This window comes from Ictalurus furcatus, chromosome 19, assembly GCF_023375685.1.
Source record: "Ictalurus furcatus strain D&B chromosome 19, Billie_1.0, whole genome shotgun sequence".
NCBI lineage: Eukaryota > Metazoa > Chordata > Actinopteri > Siluriformes > Ictaluridae > Ictalurus > Ictalurus furcatus.
The window spans coordinates 11,539,385-11,562,242 of record NC_071273.1 but is presented as its reverse complement, the minus strand read 5'-3'; the positions used below and the strand labels follow the sequence as shown (position 1 = coordinate 11,562,242).

The 22,858-nt window shown below is 39.2% G+C and overlaps 1 protein-coding gene across 3 annotated transcripts in view; it reads right to left on the bottom strand.

The window, feature by feature from the left end:
- LOC128623335 (kinesin-like protein KIF21A) overlaps nt 1-19,815 on the bottom strand; it is a 54,146-nt gene extending 34,331 nt beyond the window's left edge. For all 3 annotated transcript variants that reach the window (XM_053650323.1, XM_053650325.1, XM_053650326.1), the window contains exon 1: nt 18,951-19,815. In XM_053650323.1, coding sequence (XP_053506298.1) covers nt 18,951-18,994 — 44 coding nt within the window. In that variant the 5' untranslated portion in view covers nt 18,995-19,815. The remainder of the gene's footprint in view (nt 1-18,950) is intronic.
- Nucleotides 19,816-22,858: the final 3,043 nt, after the last annotated feature.

Sequence of the window (22,858 nt, the reverse complement as noted above, 5' to 3'; positions counted from 1 at the left end):
TGTTTTGGGAGATTGAAGGAGAGTCGAAAACCCACAGGAAACCCACATGGACATGGCAGAACATACAGACACTGCCTGGAGCTCAGGCTTGAACTGGGGATGCAGGAGCTGTGAGATGGCAAAACAACCTGATGTGCCACATCCTCTATCTGATTTTGGTGGTGATGGTATCATGGTTTGGGCCTGTTTTGCTGCAAATAGGCCAGGATGCCTTGTCATTATTGAACAATGAATTCTGAAGTATACCATCGATCTAAAATGTTTTCTTTTCTTTCCTCGGAAGCATAAAGCAATTCTTCCTTTCTGTATTAGGTTTTTTTTGTTTGCAGCATGAAATGTTTAATTCTGTCATTGATCGCAGATTTTTTTGGTCAGCGTAGCTACCTCTACAGCCATCCCTGCTTAAAGTCCACATTATTTGGGTGTAAAAGTGTAGGTGTACAGGTAAAAGCGGCGGGGGTAAAATGGACTTCAGTCAGTAATTGTACACTTACAACATAAACTCAGTATATTACATAGTACAGTATATACCTAAAGACTTAGTAAATGTAGGTACACGGCAGTAAACTGACCACTAAGTGTACATATGTGGCATGACTGCGGTCCATGAGACAGTACGTCACAGTGCTGCACAGCTAATGTTAACCGGCATATGAACAGTGCATTCACTGTTCTGACAGTAACATGGAAACTCTGCATATCCGTTGAGTACACAGTCACGCCCTGCCTTTCATTAACTCGTTCTGTTTGTTTTTATTCATCCGTTTTCCTACCAAACTACCCCTATTGTCCATGTTTCTCCAAGCCTAACACTGGCCATCCCAACATCCCCTGTCCATTTTCTGACACTTCATTCATTCCAGTCTGGAAACTAAAGGTCTGATTCACTGACTGTGCAATAAAGCAGCACACACAAGTAGTATTACCACAAGAGTGTCATTACTACTCACAGCACTTGTTCGTCGATAAGCAGTGAACGAAAACTCCAGCATTCACTCTAGACTCTGTGTGAGAGGTTTTATTTAGGAATCATATGCATTATTCATTTACAGCATAGTATCAGTAACATGTCAGTCTTGATGGCTTGATGCTAGCTGCTAACTGGATAGCAGGTTAGTGTTGCAGGTCCTGGCACTGCTTGGGCACGAGCTACAGTAGTAACAGTTCACTGCCACAGAGCTCTTATTGTGTGCCAGTGACATCAGATCCCAGTTATTTAGCATCGCCGTTCTGAGGACCCTATCACCAAGGCCGTGGATGGGAGGAGAGAAGAAGGATGTATCGGGAGGAGAGCCAACAGAAAGACAGGCTGACACAAAATGAACTTCTTAGAGTGCTTACACATTCCACACAAGTGCGAAGGTCCAATAACCTTCTCAGATTAACACCCTTAAGTGAGTTTAAAATCATTAAGTTTCTTATAACCTTGTAAAGTGCTTTTGCAACACTATAGCACTACTTGTGAGAGCAGTGTGGTACCTCAGCTGTGGTGTAATGAAAAGCACAGATGAATGAGTGATTGGAAAGTCATGCATGGTGTTTATTTGACACCTCTCTCTAAAGAACTATGGGGTTGGTGGATACTATGGATTAGTGTATTACGCACAAGGCTTAATTAGCATTAATCTTTTCGCTCTGGTTCCCTGAATACTATGAGGCCATTGCAGTTTATACAGCATACAGGAACTTCTTTTGGGTAGCTCTTATTCTGGCATCAAACTAGAATTTGATGCGTGTTTTTTGTTGTGTGTCATGACATGTAATACTCTGTGGGACAGAACTGAATCCCTCAGCTTTAGTGTTGATTCAGATCCACAATTTTATTTTACTGTTTTTGAGCATCAATACCCTGGTGCTAAAATGCCAGTCTTGCATTATCTAAATACACTACATGGCCAAAAGTAAGTGGACGCCTGAACATGACCCCCATATTTGGACCTTTCCCAAACTTTTGCCTCAAAGTTAGAGGGACATGATTGTCTAGAATGTATTTGCATGCTGTAAGAGTATGATTTCACTACACTGGAACGAAGGAGCAGAAATATGTTCTAGCATGACAATGCCCCTGTGCACAAAGCCAGCTCCACGAAGACATGGTTTGCCAAGATTGGAGTAGAAGAACTTGAGTGGCCTGCACAGAGCCCTCAACCCCATTGAACATCTTTGTGATGAACTGAAACACCGGACTGAAGGCCAGGTTTCATCTCCTGACATCAGTGCCCGACCTCATTAATGCTCTTGTTGCTGAATGGACACAACTGCCCAAAGCCATGCTTCAAAATATAGCGTAAAGTCTTCCCAGAAGAGAAGAGTGGAGGCTGCTATAGGAACAAACAAGGGGACAAACTCTGGAATGGGATGTTCAACAAGCACATATGACTGTGACGGTTAAGTGTCCACATACATTTGGCTATTTAGTGTACAAAGTTAGGCACATGTCCAGGGGACATATAGGGATAGCATGTGGGCCCCATTGCCACCTCACAGCCCAAGGGTCCGTCCTTATCAAACCTGAGCTCGGGTTACGATCTGTGCGGCGTTTCACATTAACATTAACATTCTCCACGTGATTGTGTAGTGTTGTGTTTTTTGGGTTGGACAGGAACCTGAGAACCTGTTTCCTCCCTTCTATAAAAAACCTGAAAATAGGTGGACTGGCTACTGTGTAAATTACCCCTAGGTGTCTATGTGTGTGTGGATGATGTCTTGGGATGGAGTGATACCCATCCAGGGTGGTGTTGTGCAGTGTCTCTCTTGGTCGATCCTTCAGCCTTTAAACACCTAATAAAACCTCCTGGTCCAGCTCTTAAACTTGGCCTTTAGTTAAAATTCTGAGATGGTAATAAAAATACAGCCATTTCTTGGCCTGACTCTCCACATGGTGGTCATGTAGCAACTCTGGGGCTCACACACAGGTTTCAGATTTAGGTTTAAATGTAAACAAAACACTGCCAGGACTAGAATAAGGGCTGCCTTCATGGGTCTTTCTATACTTTACCCTGCTGAAAAAGCTGGATTGAGTGAGGCCTTTTCAGTCCTTCTCTTGTATTTCAGTCATCATACTATTTTCATTTAACAAGCAGAATTAGTAATAACCATATGCTTTTAACTAAAACATAAAGCACTATTAGCATTTTGCTATAGCAGGTAAACCTATTTGAGGGAAAAGAGGTGAATATTGAGGGCAAAGGTGAGCTGTATAAGGCTCTCAAACCTTCTAACCACTAACCCTGACATGGGTTTACTAAGTTTTAAGCTACAGGCCTCATTACAACAATTACAGTGACCGCTAACCTCACTGAGCTTCCTCTTCTCAGGGTTCGAGCTGAGCTACAATTCTATAAATGTAATGTTTGTTCTGGATTATCTCATTTACTTGCTGATAACAGATAAAAGTAAAACTCTTTAATAACTTAAAGATGGGATTCCCTGCTCACTTGCTGGTCCAGTGACTATATCATGTTTGTCTTTTTCCCAGAAACAGGAACATGAGTAGGAAGTGCGTATACACAGACGTGCAGGCAGCCAATTAAATCACACCCTTCAAGATCCTAAAATTTGAGGCCAGAAAAGTGTACAAAAGATATCATACCCTCTTATCCCTGAGGAGTGAGGAGTGTCTGATGCTAAGACTACTTACTTACTAACAATGTAGTTAATATTCATGGAAATAACGGTGAGATATATTGGGTAATAGAAATAATTTTAAACACGCACTTTATTGCTATACAACTTCTATAGTTTAGGACTGCAGGTACGATCCTTGCGCGCCCAACACGTTGCCCTACCACAGGATGTCTCATGCAAAGTCATTTCCATAAATACATATTTACATATTTAAATCGTCAGCTTGAATCTACAACACAGATATGCTACATTATCCAAGCAACTTCACCATTTGTGTAACAGGCTTTCAGTACAACACCACCTTCACACAATGGTAGCCTGAGACATGGAATAAAACTCCTTAACTTACTGTGTTTGCATTGCAAATTAAAACAATTTTGCATCTGATGTACAAATGCCACTGAAATGTCATTTCAGCTGTCCAATGTTAAGAGAATAGAAGACTTTATTTGTTAGCAAACATACAGTGGTGCTTGAATGCTTGTGAATCCTTTACAATTTTCTATATATCTGCTAAAATAACGACCTAAAATATCATCAGATCTTCACAAGTCCTAAAAGTAGACAAAGAGAAACAAATTAAATAAATGAGACAAAAATATTATACTTGGTCATTTAATTATTGACGAAAATGATGCAATATTAAATATCTGTGAGTGGCAAAAGTATGTGAACCTTTGCTTTCAGTATCTGGTGTGACCCCCTTGTGCAGCAATAACTGCAACTAAACATTTTCTGCAGCTGGTGATCAGTCCTGTACATCAGCCTGGAGGAATTTTAACCCGTTCCTCAGTACATAACAACTTCAGTTCTGGGATGTTGGTGGGTTTCCTCACATGAACTGATTGCTTCAGATCCTTCCACAACATTTCTATAGGATTAAGGACAGGACTTTATCTTGGCCATTCCAAAACATTAACTTTATTCTTCTTTAACCATTCTTTGGTAGAATGACTTGCAGGGTCATTGTCCCACTGCATGACCCACTTTCTCTTGAGATTCAGTTCATGGACAGATGTCCTGACATTTTCTTTTATAATTTGCTGTTATAATTCAGAATTCAGTGTTCCATCAATGATGGCAAGTCGTCCTGGCCCAGATGCAGCAAAACAGGCCCAAACCATGATACTACCACCATCATGTTTCACAGATGGGATACGGTTCTTATGCTGGAATGGAGTGTGTTCCTTTCTCCAAACATAACACTTCTCATTTAAACCAAAAATTCTATTTTGGTCTTGTCCGTCCACAAAAATGTTTTCCAATAGCCTTCTGGCTTGTGCACATGATTTTTAGCTAACTTCAGATGGGCAGTAATGTTCTTTTTGGAGAGCAGTGACGTTCTCGTTGCAACCCTGCCATGCACACCATTCTGGTCCAGTGTTCTTCTGATGGTGGACTCATGAACATTAGCAATAGCCGATGTGTGAGAGGCCTTTAGTTGCTTAGAAGTTACCCTGGGTTCCTCTGTAACCTCATGGACTACTAAACGTCTTGCTCTTGGAGTGATCTTTGTTGGTTGACCAGTCCTGGGGAGGGTAACAATGGTCTTGAATTTATTCCCTTTCCAGTCTGGTGGAGTCCAAACTCTTTAGAGATGATTTTTTTTATCCTTTTTGAGCATCAACCACTCTTTTTCTGAGGTCCTCAGAAATATCCTTTGTTTGTGCCATGATACACTTCCACAAATATGTGTTGTGAAGATCAGACTTTGACAGATCCCTGTTTTTTAAATAAAACAGGGTGCCCACTCACAACCATTGACTGAAAACACCTGACTCTAATTTCACCTTCAAATTAAACTGCTAATCCTAGAGGTTCACATACTTTTGCCACACACTGAAATGTAATACTGGATCATTTTCCTTAATAAATAAATGACCAAGTATAATATTTTTGTCTCATTTGTTTAACTGGGTTCTCTTTGTCTACTTTTAGGACTTGTGTGAAAATCTGATGATGCTTAAAGTCATATTTATGCATACATATAGAAAATTCTAAAGGGTTCACAAACTTTCAAGCACCACAGTATCTTGGCCAATCAACTACAGTCATGTGAAAAAATAAGTACACCCCATGGAAATTGCTGGCTTTTTTGACATATTTGGACAAGCAAACATTTGATCCTCTTGGAAACCGTGTCTATTAATAAAGTTGATTCTAATTTTAAAAATTTGAAGGTGTGATAAATGTGGGGGTGTACTTATTTTTTCCATGTGACTGATCTGCTTCTTTGATCATATAAATTGTGAAAATTACTACAAAATGGCAGTGATAATTAATGGGCACTGTTTCAAAGATGATCAAATGTTTGCTTGTCCAAGTATGTCAAAAACACCAACAATTTCAATGCGGTGTTCTTATACATGACTGTATACTTAGGACATGTGGAAAACTGTGTAAATTTGATTTCACCAAAGTGTTCTTTTAAACCCTTACCTCAGCTGTGAAAAGACAGAAATAACTATATCTCCCACTACTGCTGGCTATTTTGACCTTTGCTAATCTCAGGCCTAATGGAGGCTTATCTAGCACCAGGGCTTTAGGTGTCACATGTTAGAGAGGCCAATATGGAAAATAACTTAGAAAGTAACTAAGACTAATCTGCAGGAGCAGTAGCTGTATCATAAGTCTCTGAGTCATGCACATGAATCGATCACAATGATGCTACTGATCTGAAATGGGTCTCTAGAGAGGACATGGACATTATGGGCGATTTGATTTCCTGCTCTCGTTAGCAGCTGACTCACTGTCTGTCCCAGAGATGAGAGCTCTTCCGTAGCTGACCTCATCTTGCATCATTTCTACTAAAATGATTTTGTTATTACTATGCATTCCAACATCACCTGATCCCTGAAGAACATTTATGAAAAAGGGAGACCAGTTCCTTTGGTCAAAGTGCACTTAAAAGTACCAGCGGAAGGCCTGCTGTTATAGGAAAATCAAATATGTGCCACTGTTAGATGATTCCAGTTATTCCCTGAAGTGTTTGCCAAGGTTAATATATTTGTATTTATTAACAAATGGCATACATTTGATCCATTTATAGTTATATTTATAGTCATATTTATTGTGACTAAACATCAGCTAAACAAGTTAGTTCCTGTCATCACTTATGTTATAGGAGCTATAAACATTCTTCCTCAACAGCTTCTTTCTCGGGCTCTTTTTTTTCCCTCAATGTTGCTGTAATTCTCAGTAAAGGGTTTCATCAAGGAATTGCTCAGTCAGTGATGGCTATTTTACAAGCAGTACTGAGTGCTTATGAATTTCAACACATCATCTTTTCAGTGTGCTTGCAGCCTCCATGGATGATGACTCATTATGGATTTATTGCTGAGAGGTGCAGTATGAGAACCCTGATGAGCTGTACAAACCCTTAATAATAAGCATTATCTGTGTTTACATGCACACAGCAGCCCATCCAAGTTATTACTTTGTCTAATAAACTAGAATCAAGATATTTATTATCTTAATAAACATCGCTGAAATGGCCACTTCTTGATGCACCAATATTTAGTGATAATATGCTTTTCATGATTTACACCTTGCCTTGATCAAACCCTACTTTTAACATAAAACGTTAATGGAACAAATAGACTGCAGGATGTGTGTGCGTTTTTATTTATTTATTTTTTAGAACTGTCTTAGATTGCAACAGAAGCTGTATAATGCTGCACAAGTGTCGATTTAGTCAGGATGAATTTAGGTTATCTAAGACAATCGGACTATTCTGTTTTACATAGTCAAATCTTGGTCTGTATAAAAGTCCTAGACCCATAACTGAGCCAAATCTGTTATGAAAGAGCATGTCTTACATATCGCTTAATGATTTAGGAATTAGAATTATTTGTGGTGGAGAGCTGAGGCTTAATGGGGAATAAAGTCACAAAGGAAATGAAAATTTGTATTTCAGTTTTGATGACTAATTTTCAAGTTAGTTATACTATAAACAGCATAGCAGACCGATTATATGTTTTGTTATTCAATTCCTACACCAATTATACATCTGGTCATTCAGCAACATGTTTGTGGGCATCGTCAACCTATGTGTGGCGAAAAAATTATAGTACGTAATCAAAACTGGCAAAAAATTGGCCTAGACCTCTAAAGTGAGAAATATATATTCTGAAAATATGTATTAAAATGGAGCAGTACATCTTATACTCTACTGTGCAAAATGTTTGTACTTCTGAGGAAAAAACGTAAATTAATATGAAAGAAAACCATCTAAACTATACTATATAGACACTATATAAATGAATCTATACTTAGTTTAACCAGCACAGTGACGAAAAGTAGTATATTACTTAATATGTTACTTCCTTTAACATACAAAAGAGTGAGGTTATGTATAATACATAATCTCTGGATGCTCCCAAAAGTAAGGGAAACATGATCATGGTTCTCAGGCTTTTGTGATATAGTGTTGCTTTCCTTTCCTTTCTCTCACTTCCAGCTGAACGGCAGGGTCACTTTTCATTCATTCATTCATTCAAACACACCAACAGTGGTGTCTCATCTAACCTGCTCCTCTGAACTCAGGAAATGACGGCCACATGAAAAGGAACAGGAGGTGGAAAAAAAAAAAAAAAAAAAGAGACAGAAACTGGATGTGAGAATTTTCCCCTTGTCAGAACATCTGGCCCCGTTTGTCATTCCTACTGTGATTTCAAAAAGCCCTGCTTACCTGTGAGACATCACACGCCAGAGACAAAGGCCTTCTCAAATTTGTGGTGTTTTGAATTGGGGCTACGCTGCTGTCGACATGTTCAGTGGTTGGTACTCGGGGCAGTTTACCATTTTTAGTTCAAGGGCCACTATTGTTAAGATGTAGAGGTAATGTCTGGAACGATGACATTCAGGAACAGGTACAAACAAGCCTCTTTCAGCCCTACAGTAAATGTTCAGGGGACATATTACATTCAACTTTCCATGATCCCTTTACAAAATACAGAGTCACAGAGTGCAGATGCTAGATGCCAGACTTCATAAGATAAACCACAGAAGCATGTAGGTCTGCACCGATTCCCATTTTTCCATCGTAACACCAATACCAATATCAAAGATATGAATCGATCCTATATTGACAAAAACTGAGGCTATGCTGTCCAAGTGAAATGTCACAAGCATTATGTACAAGTGATGTTCGCATTCATTAGGTACTGTAAGAGATGTTTGAGTATAATTATTTCTCCCCAGTTTGATTTTTTGCCAATTCCCACCCACTAGCAGGCTCTCCCTTATTATACAACGGCTACCAATTTTCCTCCAAAACATGTGAAGACAGCACAGCATGTTTTCAAACTGCTGCTCATGCTGTGTCACAAGGCAGTGTAATACACTTGGAGGAAAGCACTATCCACCCTCTCCCACATGCATGAGCTTACAGATCCTCACAAATGGCTAGCATATCTGTGATTGAAAAGGGCGAGACAGTATGCCATCCGTCCCACCCAGACAGCACGCCCGACTTTCCTCTCCTGACTCCAGTGGCTCCCAGCCAGGGTACTTGGACATGGAACGCTTTTCTGTTGCATCACTCAAGAACTTTGAGTATTATTTAATAGTAATCAGAAAAGTTGCATGACTAGTTTGACTCTAGGAAAGCATACCATCAAAGAAGGTGTGTGGCTGTTGCCAGGTTATGAACAAGCTGCAATGTGGATTATCTTACTACTACTATTATTATTATTATTATTATTATTAGCATTAGAATTATTATCAGTATTATTATATTACATATTTTATTACTGATTAATTCTATGATTAAATAATAATGATAGCATCGCTATGAGCTAAAGTCACACAGGTAGGGAACCATTTAAGATTTTTGATCATATCACGGGTGAGTGTGGCTACAGAGTGTTAAAATAACCTCCTAATGCGTAGTGTCTGAAACACACTGTTTATTTTCAGTCTTTTGCCTAATGCTCAAGTTAAATACCCCAAGGCATTATCTAGCTAACAAACATGAACTGAAATACTATTTTTACAGAGCTGGGAGATAAGATTAAAAGAATGTGTCAAGCTTCAGATCTGCTAATCGTTATGAGCGCTTTTTTGTGGCTGCTTAGTGCTCTTTATAGTGCTGCAATGCCAGCTTTGCAGTCAAATTACATTGCTAATACTACTCTGAAACCCTTGACAAAACCTGTAGAAGAGGGGCGCGTGTGTGTCTCTTCACAACATTTCCGAGTACACAACCAGGTTCATGTCCCTGTCTTAGTTCAAGGCATAAAACATGTCGGCTGAACAGATCAGAAAATATTGTAAATGTAAAACATTTAGCGATCTGGAATTTTAGACCGACATCAGCCGAGATTTGTAATTCTGACTCATATTACTTTCATACTGTTGGCAGGTTGCTTGATCGTAGCTTTTTATCTACTATAATGGCAGAAGAGGAACTTTGGTACAGTCAGCCTCCCTAAAAGCTGCATTCACTTACTCAAAAGAATGCAAGTTAAGTTACCAGTGGTCTCAAAGCACCCTGAATGGTTCACTGATCAGCTCCTGACAGCTTCCTCTGTCAAAGGTCATGATGCACACATGAGCGGCGGCAGGAAAAAGGGCAGAGGGCATACGCGGAGCTGTCATATTGCCTCATACTCTGGTCAATGAGTGGAAAGCCAGTAAACACAAGGACGAAAAAACAGGCGGCCACCTCCCCTCCCAAAGCAGTGCGGTTGTTAATGGAAAGGGACTGCTGATTCCAGTGTGATTTGATATTGGCTGACGGTACATAAGGGAAATGCTGAAAACACAAGATAAGGAAAAATGTTGAATCCTGTTGTCATCCTGCACTTATTGGAAGCTGAATATGAGCAGTTTGCTATTCCAACAACAACCAAACAGGATCAGTGTGATTTTAGAGAATTCAAGACATTGACTTATGCTTCTTAAATTAATTGATTTTAAAAGCACAATGCAAACCAATTATCCTGAAGTTTACAAAGTTTTTTAGAACCTTATCTAGAACCCTACTTCTCAATCGATATGCAACTTATGCACCTTTAAGAGAAAAGAAGCAAGTAAACATTTTATACCATATTTAGGCATTTTAATAATTTTCAAAAGACAAAAGCCACATCTGGCTCCAGCTCTGCATCACAGGAATACACCGATTTCCTAAAAAGACAAGAAATTCTACCCATTTTGCTCTCATTTTTAGGTCTGTCCAATTTGTTTGATGCTTTTGTCCATCTTTCTCTTCTAATCTTTAGCCTTTTACTCTCCCCTCTTTCCTAATCTCTTCCATCTTATACATATTTTGCTTCAATAATCTTTAGACTTTTAAGTTACCTCTGTATAGTATGTTCTTGAATGTGTTCTTGTATGTGATATATAATAAATTTGACTTGACTTTAGTAAAATAAAAAACACAAAGAGGAAGGAAAATCTGTTTACAGAATTCTTTAATGATCTTCTAAATCAGAAAGCATATACCAGGGATTTGCAAGGTCTTTCCTCAGACTTCTGTGCACTTCAACTGTGTCATGAGGGCGTTCAAGCAAAACACACTACAGATAAACACACCACACGGACAACTCGACTGAAGCTCTCCCTGCCATGCATTTAGCTAGAGCAGAAAGGCGATAAGATAAACCTCAAGAGGTTGCGGAAGTCAAGCTCCCGCTCCGATTGCCAGCCACTTTGATAAACGCTGAGAGATTTTCGGCTTTTGCAAAACATGAGGTGTGGATTTTCTGGGTGACTTCATCTAAAATGAGTCAGCGCTTTCTTATAAACCAGATAGATGGCTCTCAGAGATGTGGTCCTCTTTCAGCTCTCGACAACTGGCTCATAAATATTGATAAGAAGGTCCACACAATTAGATACGGATGACGGAGCAGGAGGATGTCTCGGGTAGCCTGACTAACAAAAGACTCGGTAACAGGCTTTGGTGGACGTTACCAACCAGCCCAAAGATTATGATGACCTTGGACATGAAAAACACATAGCACTCAGCCTCAGTCCTATAAAGATTATAAATCCACTAAGGGTTAGCCAGCTTGCTCAATAATGGCTGCCCTTCTGACTTTTGGCTCATTTGCTTTCCAAACTGAAGTAAAGTCTTGGATCAAAACAAGACTAGCACTAGAAGAGAAATGAACACAACACAGCAAAGCAACTTGTAACTCCATTGACTGAGTGATGAACGTTACAAAGAGCACCATTGTATGCTCGAAGGCTTTTCATTATTAATGGCTTTGTTTAAGCTTGCATTGTACAGTGGCACTCAAAGGACCAGCAGCTGAGTCCAAGGCAGACACGGTCACGTGTTTCCAATGAGCCCTTCATACAGCACACTCACTTATAGAGATGCTTACGCTAACTGTGTATCAATCATTGAATGAAACTTGTGCATGTGTGGCTGGTGGGTTCATTTCACTGCTGTGTGCAAAAGTCATGGCACAAGAACATCACATTGGCGAACGCCAACTGTGCTGATATGTAGTTGTGACAAGAAACAGATTACTACACATTCTATCTACTATCTCAAATTTTTCAACGGCTAAAGTTCTGTACAACTGGGAGTTCAAATCCCAAAGCTGCAAGAGAGCTACTGTTGAAGCCTTGAGCAAGATTCAAAGGAAACACTAGCGTTTCTCAATCCAATCACTATCAACTGCATCTGAAGCAAACCTCTTCACATAAACTCTATTATAATGGGAGTCTATGTAGAAAACATATCTTTCATAAATTCTTCATGCAAAGGCAAAGAATATATGGTTATACGTTATCGATGCAATTAGTTGAGCAATATAAAGTGCTGTTAACAATTATTTACCCCATCCTGATTTCTTCTGTTTTTGTGTACATCTCGTACTAAATTGTTTCAGAAATTCTAACAAAATCTAAGATAAAACAAAGGCAACCTGAGAAAACACAAAATACAGTTTTTAAATGATAATGTTATTTATTGAAGCAAAAACGTTATCCAATACTTTGCAAAACTGGGTCTGTGTGAAAATTTATTTGCCCCCCGGTAGTTACTAATTCCCCAAATCTATGAAACTGCATTCATAATGGGGTTCAGCTGGACTACACACAACCAGACCTGATTACTGCAAACCCTGTTCAATCACATCAACACTTAAACAGAACTTTTTCAACAGCATGAAGTTGGTTAAAAGGTCTTACGCAGTAACACACTATGCCAAAGTTGAAAGAAATTCCAGAAATTATGAGGAAGAAGGTGATTGAAATACATCAGTCTGGGAAGGGTTACAAAGCTATTTCAAAGGCTCTGGGACTCCAAAGAACCACAGTGAGAGCCATTATCTCCAAATGGAAAAACTCAGCACAATAGTGAACCTTCCCAGAAGTGTCCAACCTCCCAAGATTCCTCCAAGAGCACAGCAACAATTCATCCAGGAAGCAACAAAAGAGCCAAATACAGCAACAAAGGACCTACAGGCCTCTCTTGCATCAATAAAGGTCACTGTTCATGACTCCACTATCAGAAAGACACTGGGCAAAAATGGCCTCCATGGAAGAGTGGTGAGGTGAAAACCACTGCTAACCCAGAAGAACATTAAGACTCATCTGAATTTTGCCAAAACACACCTTGATGATCCTCAAACCTTTTGGGAGAATGTTCTGTGGACTGATGAGTCGAAAGTGGAACTGTTTGGAAGACAGGAGTCCTGTTACATCTGGCGTAAACCAAACACAGAATTATACAAAAAGGTCATCATACCTACGGTCAAGCAAAAACTTTTTCACAGCGCTGTAGTCGGTGTCCATCTGAACACACATCGATGCAATAAAACCAGAAAATTGAACATCACTGGAATTGCTGTTTACTATAGGATAAAACTTCACCTTTAGTAAAATATCCTGCCTATAATGTCTTTATTGTTAGTGTTTAATGAGCGTTCTATTCATGTTACATAACTGTGTATGGTGGCTTTTGGTCTTGGAAAACATATCAGATGTTGCTTTTGCTGAATTCTGACAAATAGATTAAAATGATGAAGGTTTTTGGCCAAAATTAGGTTTTTCGGCTATGGCTCCTGCTTAATAGGAATAAAAACCTGCACCCACAACAGCCCTTTGTGGATAAGCTTGGACACCCCTGATCTATAAGCTACGTTGACATCTTTACTTTATTGACTTTATAATCTTGTCTAGGCTTCCTGCAAAGATCAGGCTAGGTAAGGAGTCAGTTTAACAACAACAAAAAAATCTGTAATAAAAACAATCAGGCTCCATAAAGACGTCTAATATCTGTGATTCCCTCACACAGTGAATGTAAGACATTGATCAAGTTGTTGGTTAGCCATGTGCATATGTGCCTATTCAATTCACTTAGTAATCAGATATGTCAAAATATCCATGATGCTTTTCTGAAATGAAATGAAACCTTTAAAAAAGATTTTCCCCAATCACTTTTGGATGCCACCAGATGTTTAAAATGATATAACCTCTGGTTGTGATGCATGTAAAAGAAAAAAAAATACATATCAGGCCAGGAAAGCCTGTAGTTTTCAGTAAGATTCATTTTATTTCCGTAATATATAACATTAAAACCACTGAGAGGTGAAGTGAATAGCATTGATTACCTCATTACATCATCACCTGTCAAGGGGTGGGATATATTAGACAGCAAGTGAACAGACAGTTCTTGAAGTTGATGTGTTTGAAGTGGAAGCAGGAGAAATGGGCAAGCTGTATGGATCTGAGCGACTTTGACAAAGGCCAAATTGTGAAGGCTAGACGACTGGGACAGAGAATCTCCAAAACAGCAGGTCTTGTTGGGTGTTCCCAGCATGCAGTGGTTACCAAAAGTGGTCCAAGGAAATACAACCGGTAAACCATCAACAGGCTCATGTGCGCCCAAGGCTCACTGATGCCCGTGGGGTGTGAAGGCTTGCCCAACTGGTCCGATCCCACAGAAGAGCTACTGTAGCAAACATTTCACCGCGTTTCTCAGGTCACCACACATTTTCAATCCATACCGATGAAGCTTAACTGTCCTTATATTGTATAATAAGTGTGTTTTGAGTCAGAATGTATTCATTTTTCTTGTCTTGTGTAGTTGCACATACCCTGCCGATGCAGTAGATTGACATCAGATTGAAAATGCCGGTTTGATCCTTTAACTCTCATCTGCTCCACCTGTACATTCTTGACCCTATGCTCTGACCTCAACTTCCTTCCATGCTGTGTGATATGAAGAAAGCTCTTTACTCTACTGTGCATGTGTATTTATATAATGGCAATGCCACCTTTTATTTCAGTCCACTAGGTTTGAGAAAAGCCCTGACCACAGTACATGATCCTCAAAGGCAGGAAGAGAGCTTCTAAAAATATTTCTGCATTAAGGACATAATACCCTGATGAATTTCAAAGTCTGTCATTTAACCCAACATGAATGAGGTGATGTCAACACATGGCATAGGTCCAGCAAGCACAGACAGGTGTGTGAATGAAGTGTGGATTATCAGTACAAGCCCAGTATGTCCAAAGTCCCTGGCAGGTTTCTTTACCAGCATCAGCACCACTAATTAACAGGCTGCCTTGGCTTTGCAAACAAACACTCAATGACAGCTTGAGTTCACTGAACGTTGGACATGTTGACTATAATGACATTATGTACTAATGTATAATAGTTCTGAACGCTATTTAAAAAGTGACCGGACAAACAAAACTCAATATGAAGAAAAGAAATGCTGCTATAACCAGGAAATGAAGTAATTCTCCAAGGAAACCTGTTCTGATACCCTAAACAGACAAACAGTGGAATGCCTCCAAGACAAAAAGACTGAGCTTCAGGAATTAAAATAAAATGATGCTGTGGTTTAGGTCTTGAGTTAAAGCTGCATTAATATCATGTCCTACATGTCTTCGAGCTTATTTGTACAAGTAAGGAATAATAAAATTAAACAAATACATTTTTTTTAAAAAACGACTATTGCACCTGTAAGTGTTGATCTACTTCTTTCTAAGTATTAGACAAGGTCCCAGAAGGATTAGGACTTGACACACAGGTCACAGGACGTGTATGTCTCATTGTATTGCCACAAATGCAAATCAGGCTCAAGATAGCATAAAGATGACTCAACTATTAGATCGTTTGTTAGATAAATGTACACCTACTGTTTTATCGAAAGAAATCCTGTGTCATGTCAAAATACAGTTTTGTCCTATGACTAATTTTTCATCTACAAGAGCACTGAAAGCACTAAAGCTAGCACAAATATCCTATATATTTTTATTAATAAATGAGCACAAGAGCACATGCAACTGCAATCCACTGCATGTTTTTTTTTTTTTTAAACTGTGTGCACCTGCCAACACTATTCTTTCTTTTGCCATTTATTTTCCTGATGTTTGCTATGCAAAGAGGATGTTTCCATACGAACGCCCAAGTATTTACTAGAAACAGTGCGCGCACTAGGTGACATTAGGCCCAAGCTGAAAACAATCAGTAAACTGCATGCTGGGTCAGACTCTGGTAACTGGAGCTGAAACAGTCATGCTAGAATAAAGTAACCTGAGCCAGGCTACGAGGCTTTTGTCCTGAACAGTGCCTTCTTCAATGACAAAAGCACACAATATATGCCTCTACCTGCTTCCTGTTTTAGTACCAGCGTCATTCAGCTGCTTTCAGAACGTCATTTTCTCTCTTTACATCACAGGTGTTTTCAAAGGTGGCTTTGTGCAACATTTCTTCTCTTATTCACCTGTGACATATTGTACATATATACAGTACATACATTTATGTTTTAGCTGTTGAGGCTTTAGCCCATGGTCTGTATGGACACATTCAGGCACAGTTTGGTGACAATTCCTACTTTAAAACTCACACAAACCCTTATGATTGGTGTGCGTAACATCCTACAGCGTAATATCCAGGAACAACTGGCGTATTAATCTTATTAATCCAAGAGTTGATTCTTCTTTTCCCATTTACTTCCTTCAGGAACATGGTTTGTGCTCTCTTTGGTTAACAGTTTCCTACCATAATCGTGCACACCTGACCATCTAATCATTGCCTTAAGAAGTTCTTAATCAACTAAAACAGGTGTGTTACGATTGTGGTTGGAAATGAAACCTGCAGCGAGGGAGATCTCAAGGAAGAGGATTGGTGAGCACTGCTATAAAAGTAAATACTTGTGTATATACAGTACAACTAATTTCAACGTAAGAAGTACTACTTTGTTTACGTCCAATGCTGTGAGCGGCCATGTTTATGACGGCCCACCATAAACTGGAAAGGACCTCGCATTTGAGAATTACAGTACCCAAGCTGACGAGTAAGAATTTCAAGTTTTCGTGGGCTTTTCCTGGTTGGAGGCTGGGAATTACAAGTCACAACCTTGAGTCGAATGCAGCATTATTTGAAGCCCTTGCTTCAAATGAGCAATGCAGCAATGCTTTAATCTGTCCAGTTCTCTCACATCCTCATCTGTACACTCTGCTCAAACAGATGATGTTTCAAAGCTTTAACCTTCGTGGTAATGCCATCTTAGGCTAGTCATCTCATAAACTGATGACCTGAAACGAGCTGAGTTGTAACTCAGCACAAGCGCGTCCAGAGTCCAGTGTTTGCGGTGTCCACCCTTTCTACTGGATTTCACATTAACCCCTTACTGCATGCTGTTGCAATTTGGCAACAATTAATCTATCTCCATTAGGGATGGGCGATATCTTATGGTTTGCGATATACCGGTAGAAATTCTCCCCTCAATAAGAATGAGTCTTCCCATGATAATAACAATAAAGCCTAGTTGATGATGTATTTCTGTGAGCGACGGTGTGCGACCCGTTCGCAGCTCACGTGCAGAGCAAAAACAAGTACGGCGGAAGGCGGACGTGAAGCTGAGGAGGAGTTTATCGCTAAACGAGGAGCTAGCTCTACAATCTGGAACTGGTTTGGTTACAGAAAATCAGCTTTATTTTTAGATCAGTGTTTGTGTTTCACAGATATCACTTGTAGCTAAAAACAGTGGTGCATGGTACTATATTTATATCATCACTGATATCGTTATCACAATAAATACCAGAAAATATCCTGATATGGTTTCAAGTCCATATCACCCATCCTTAATCTCCAAATTTTTGATACAATGATACAAAACGACTATCTTTCCATGTAATTAGAAAAAGGGGGCTTTCACTTGGACATAACAAAATCATGTTATGCCACGTGACCAATTCATAATTAATTTGATTAAGTTTTCAATATTTAGGCAAAACCATTTAAAGGAAAACATTTAAACACTTTTACATGCTTACTAAGTGGCAAAAAAAACCTCAGCCTGGAAAATGCAGTACTTGGAATTGTAATCTCATTCAGGTGTTATTTCTGACTATATGATATATTCCACCGTTACACAAATAATTCAAATAATAAAAATAATTTTCTTTTTTTATGTAAATGTAATCATTCATACAGTACAGGGTTAATATGACATTGAATATCGCTAAAGTGGTGAAAGAAATTGCTTGTTTTTTTGTTCTCAGGAGCCAAAAACTGACAGTCATTCCTTATTTTCCTCCTATTGAACACCACTGTAGAAATGTCCCACTGTGACGTCCAGCTTCTCAAATACAGCATGGACCAGAAAAGTTAATCGCATCACAAATATTTCAACACGAAGACATTTCATGTGTTTCAGGGAGACCGATTCCTTCAAGTTGAACTCTTCAGGAAGTAGTTAAGGCCTGTACTTATGATCTGACCTCTTGTCCTAAACACAGTTGTCCACACAGCAAGTGCTTTTCACAACATTTAATCCACTGGCTACATTTCTAAAATGGACTACATCCAAGATACAACACACCAAACACCACAATACCTGCAAAATAGTCATTACAGTGCATGCTGTGAATGATGGGAGTCAAATCTTCTCCGTCTTTCTTTCAGTCTCATGTGCATAGGAAGCCAGTAGTTAAGGTTAATGGGAAGATTATGACTTTCATTTCAGCAAGCAAATGAACCCTAAACTGCTTGAATCTTTTCTGCCCTGTCTATTGCTGTATAAAGGTAGATGCAATGTCTCAGGATATTTGGTCAGCTAAGTAGGTCAGGATGAATTATGCTATGAAATCAATACAAATGAGAATTCATTTGGATCCCATATGGCTCCCTACTACCTATAGAAGTGCACTACATGCAGTCCACAATAAAGCTCGTCTACACCCTATGTAGTGCACGACAGTCCGAATAAAAGGCGATTCAGGATGCAGCTCGAGCCCAGTCCTCCATGCCAGGCTTTGTGGCCAAATAACAGGTACATGGCGAAGAGGCGGTGCCTAAATGAGCATCAGTGGACAAGAGAGCGAACATGTAGAGACTACAGGCCTACCTTAAAGCCACTCGTACAGAACTTTCATCCTGTCCGGTCGTCATGATGCAAAAACAGCAGAATCAACGCGCATATATTCGGCACGCGCGTCCTTCTCTCTCTTTCTCTCTTTCTCTTTTTTTTTCTCTCTCTCTCTCTCTCTCTCTCTCTCTCTCTCTCTCGCGCGCGCGCGCGCGTGCGATCGGCTTAAACAGGTAGCTACAGCGGCGGCGTCGCTCCTCTTATTCTGCCATGCTGCTCCTCCTTTTCATGAGTCGGCTCGTTTTTATAGTTTTCTTACAAAATAAATATTGATTCATTCATGTTCCGCCCTCCTGTGCGCTGAGAGCTTTTATCCTAGCTGTATTTTTCTATACATTCCCAATACCGCGTATCCAGGCAGCAGCAGCTGAACCTTGCACTGCGTTCGAGCGGACTCATTTGGCCCAGTGGGCGTGTCTCCACGAGAGGTAAGCGTCATTAGGCCACACCTTCTGATCTGCTCGGTCACGATAAAAAAAAAAAAAATCTGTCGATTGAATGGCCAATGGTTAGACATAATGTGCACTTGTTAGGGTGCAAAAAAAACACTGTTTCATGCCCTGTGTAGTCCACGTGTTTAGGGAGCATGGAGGCATTTGAGATTCAGCAGCTCTTTGTGTCAATTTCTAATTGTAGTCCTATTGTAAAAGCAAAGTATATGGTATTATGTATCATACTAAATTAGGATTTCTACTGGACCCTTAGGAACATTCTCCCGATTTATCATGTATCTTTTATGTAGGAGAAACAGTTCTTCTTCCTCTTATTACTATTATTATTATTATACTAGTAGTATTATTAGTAGTAATATTTTTCGAAAAGCTCTTTAAAAGGATCCATCCATCTTCTATACTGCTTTATATTTTTCAGGGTCATGGGGAACCTGGAGCCTATCCCAGGGAGCATCGGGCACAAGGCGGGGTACACCCTGGACAGGGTGCCAATCCATCACAGGGCACAATCACATACACACTCACACACCCATTCATACACTTTGGACATGCCAATCAGCCTACCATGCATGTCTTTGGACTGGAGAAAACCGGAGTACCCGGAGGAAACCTGCAGCAGGGGAGAACATGCAAACTCCGCACACACAGGGCCACGGTGGGAATTGAACCCCCAACCCTGGCAGTGTGAGGTGAACGTGCTAACCACTAAGCCACCGAGCGCTCTTTAGAAGTATGTGATATATAATCATCATTATATAATCAATATGGAATAATGTGGAATAATTAAAGCCTCTGGTGAAAATATAATAATAATAATAATAATAATAATAATAATAATAATAATAATAATCAGAAGAAGAAGAAGAAGAAGAGGAAGAATACATACAGACATACACACATAAGTAATAAGTAAAAGTAAAGTAAAGCAAATAAAGCAAGCTCTCAAAAACAAAACCCCTTCAAAATGTTAAATGCAGTAATAAAAGGAAATTGGCAGAACAACAACGCCGCTTGGTGACCATCATGTAGTACTGCACACATAGTACTGCAGCGGAGTCATCTCTTGCACTTCTCTGCGCGTGCCCAAACTGAGAAATAGGATAGCACGGGGACGCGCAAACGAGGATCACGAAATTCTAAGTGCGACATTTTCAGGAATGACATTAGAGCTTTAAGTCACTTTCTCTTTATGAATTTGTCTTCAAACAGCATTAGAATAATAGCTTATGTGAAACAAATCCTGTAAACAAATAGGCCTATTAAACCAAGTGTGAACAGTTACCTAATTTATGTTTATAGGCTACAAACACTTTATGGTCAAAAGTACATAGACACCTGACAATCACACAAGGTTTTACTTAAATCATTAATTCAATTTTTATACACAATTTTAAAAAAACCCTATTATTTTGAAACTATTACATTTGATCCAAAATGTAATCCAAAAAGTTCTCCCTATAATTACAAGAAAATAGAACATTCATAGAAAATTCAAGAATTATAAAAGACTTATGTCTTTTATTTTGTCATTTAGTGCAAAATGCCATTGTCAGTGCATAGACCTAAGTACTAAATTAATTCAGTTTGAAGCAATCTTACAGCATGACTAGCTTGATTACTCTCCCTTCAAAGTGCCCTTCGGAGGGTGAGTTATACCATTTGGAACGCAGAGACTGTCACCATGAGAAAAATAATGATCTGTGTATTTTGAGCTTTTTGAGTTGCTGTAGTTTGCTGTAGTTCTCAAGCAGTGATGGGTAATGATGGGTAAGGTAGTCTTCCAGTGAGCGCCGGCGGTAACAAAACCCCCAAGTATAGATGCAATTTAACAATTAAACTTGGATATTATATGCATATGGTAGCTAATACATGGATGAAAAGGACATGGAAATATTTGTACTTCTTGAAAATGGATAGCAAGCGAGTGTAACACCGCTGCTTCAGTTTTCAAATGAAATGAATCAAAGATTATCACAAGGTAAGACTTGGCTATATTGTTATTGTTTGTTGTTCATTTATATAACAGCACTTTTCCAATAGGTGATGAGCATGCGCCTTCAGAAGCGTCACATGTGTATATAATAATGCTGGCTTGGTGTGTTTAGAAATGAATTGTTGTGATATTTGCTGCTGCAGCACATACCGATAGGGAATAAATGAATGAGGAAGGAATAGACAAATGTGGTGTTTGATTCTGTCATGTGGGGTAGTATGTAATCGAGAATGCCAAACCAAAATGACTTGTGTTTTTCATGAGTCTCTGTCTTCAAGTCCAAGTCAAGTCTCGAGTCAGTTCTTCACGAATCCAAGTCAAGTCTCGAGTCAGTTCTTCACGAATCCAAGTCAAGTCTCGAGTCAGTTCTTCACAAATCCAAGTCAAGTCTCGAGTCAGTTCTTCACGAGTCCAAGTCAAGTCTCGAGTCAGTTCTTCACGAATCCAAGTCAAGTCGCAAGTCTTTTTCTTTTGTGACTTGAGTCCAAGTCGCAGACTCGAGTTTCCATCTCTGATTATAGGTGCCTTAAATGTTGACAAAGAATTACAATAAAGTAACAGCTACTTTCAGTATGAAGTACAGGCTTTTAATAATACTTCAATAAGACAATCTGTACACACGTTAATGCTTAACTGCTTATTTACTGGTTACTCAACTGGGTACTTCTGCTCTGTTTAGATACTTAACAGGCAACTTTCAGACCTCACATAGTCCTATGTTAGACAAAATATAGGAGTATTATGACATGCAAAATGACAGCTTGTCCATTCCAGATATACAGTACAATATTTGCATTTGTGCGGGAGTAAAAAAATGAAGAACTTGCTTCAAAAAGTCTTTGCAAAAACATGCTGACTGTATCCAGGTACCAATCATTGTAGTAAATTGTAAATTCATCACATCAGAAAAACGATTTCTGATACTCCTGTGTAGGTAAAATATAAGCCAGTCAAAATATAGGATATCACATCAGTTTCAAATATATAAAACCCTGCCTATTTACAATTCCAGAATTACATATTTGAAATAAATGTTACGTAAATATAATGTCTTACTGAAGAGATTGAAACAGGCCCTGATACAGATACTGAAACCAGAAATAAAGAAATGAAGATCGTATCTAATGTTAATGTTTCTGGCATCCAACATGTTTCATATGACCGAAAAAGTTACTCAGTAAAGAAATAAGCACCTAGACTTTTCTAAAATTGTGAGTTTCCAGTGCAAAGCAGAAAATGTTTCTAAACTACAGTATATGATCAAGCCTATCGAAGTCCAACCACATAATGTTTGGCTTGAGAGTAATGTATTAAAAAGCATTTGCTCATAGGTCACAGACGGGTAATCTTCAAATCAACACAGACAAAATTCACAGTATATTAGTCCATCAAGGGACAGACATGTTTGAGCAATTCATGATGATGATGATGATAATAATAAT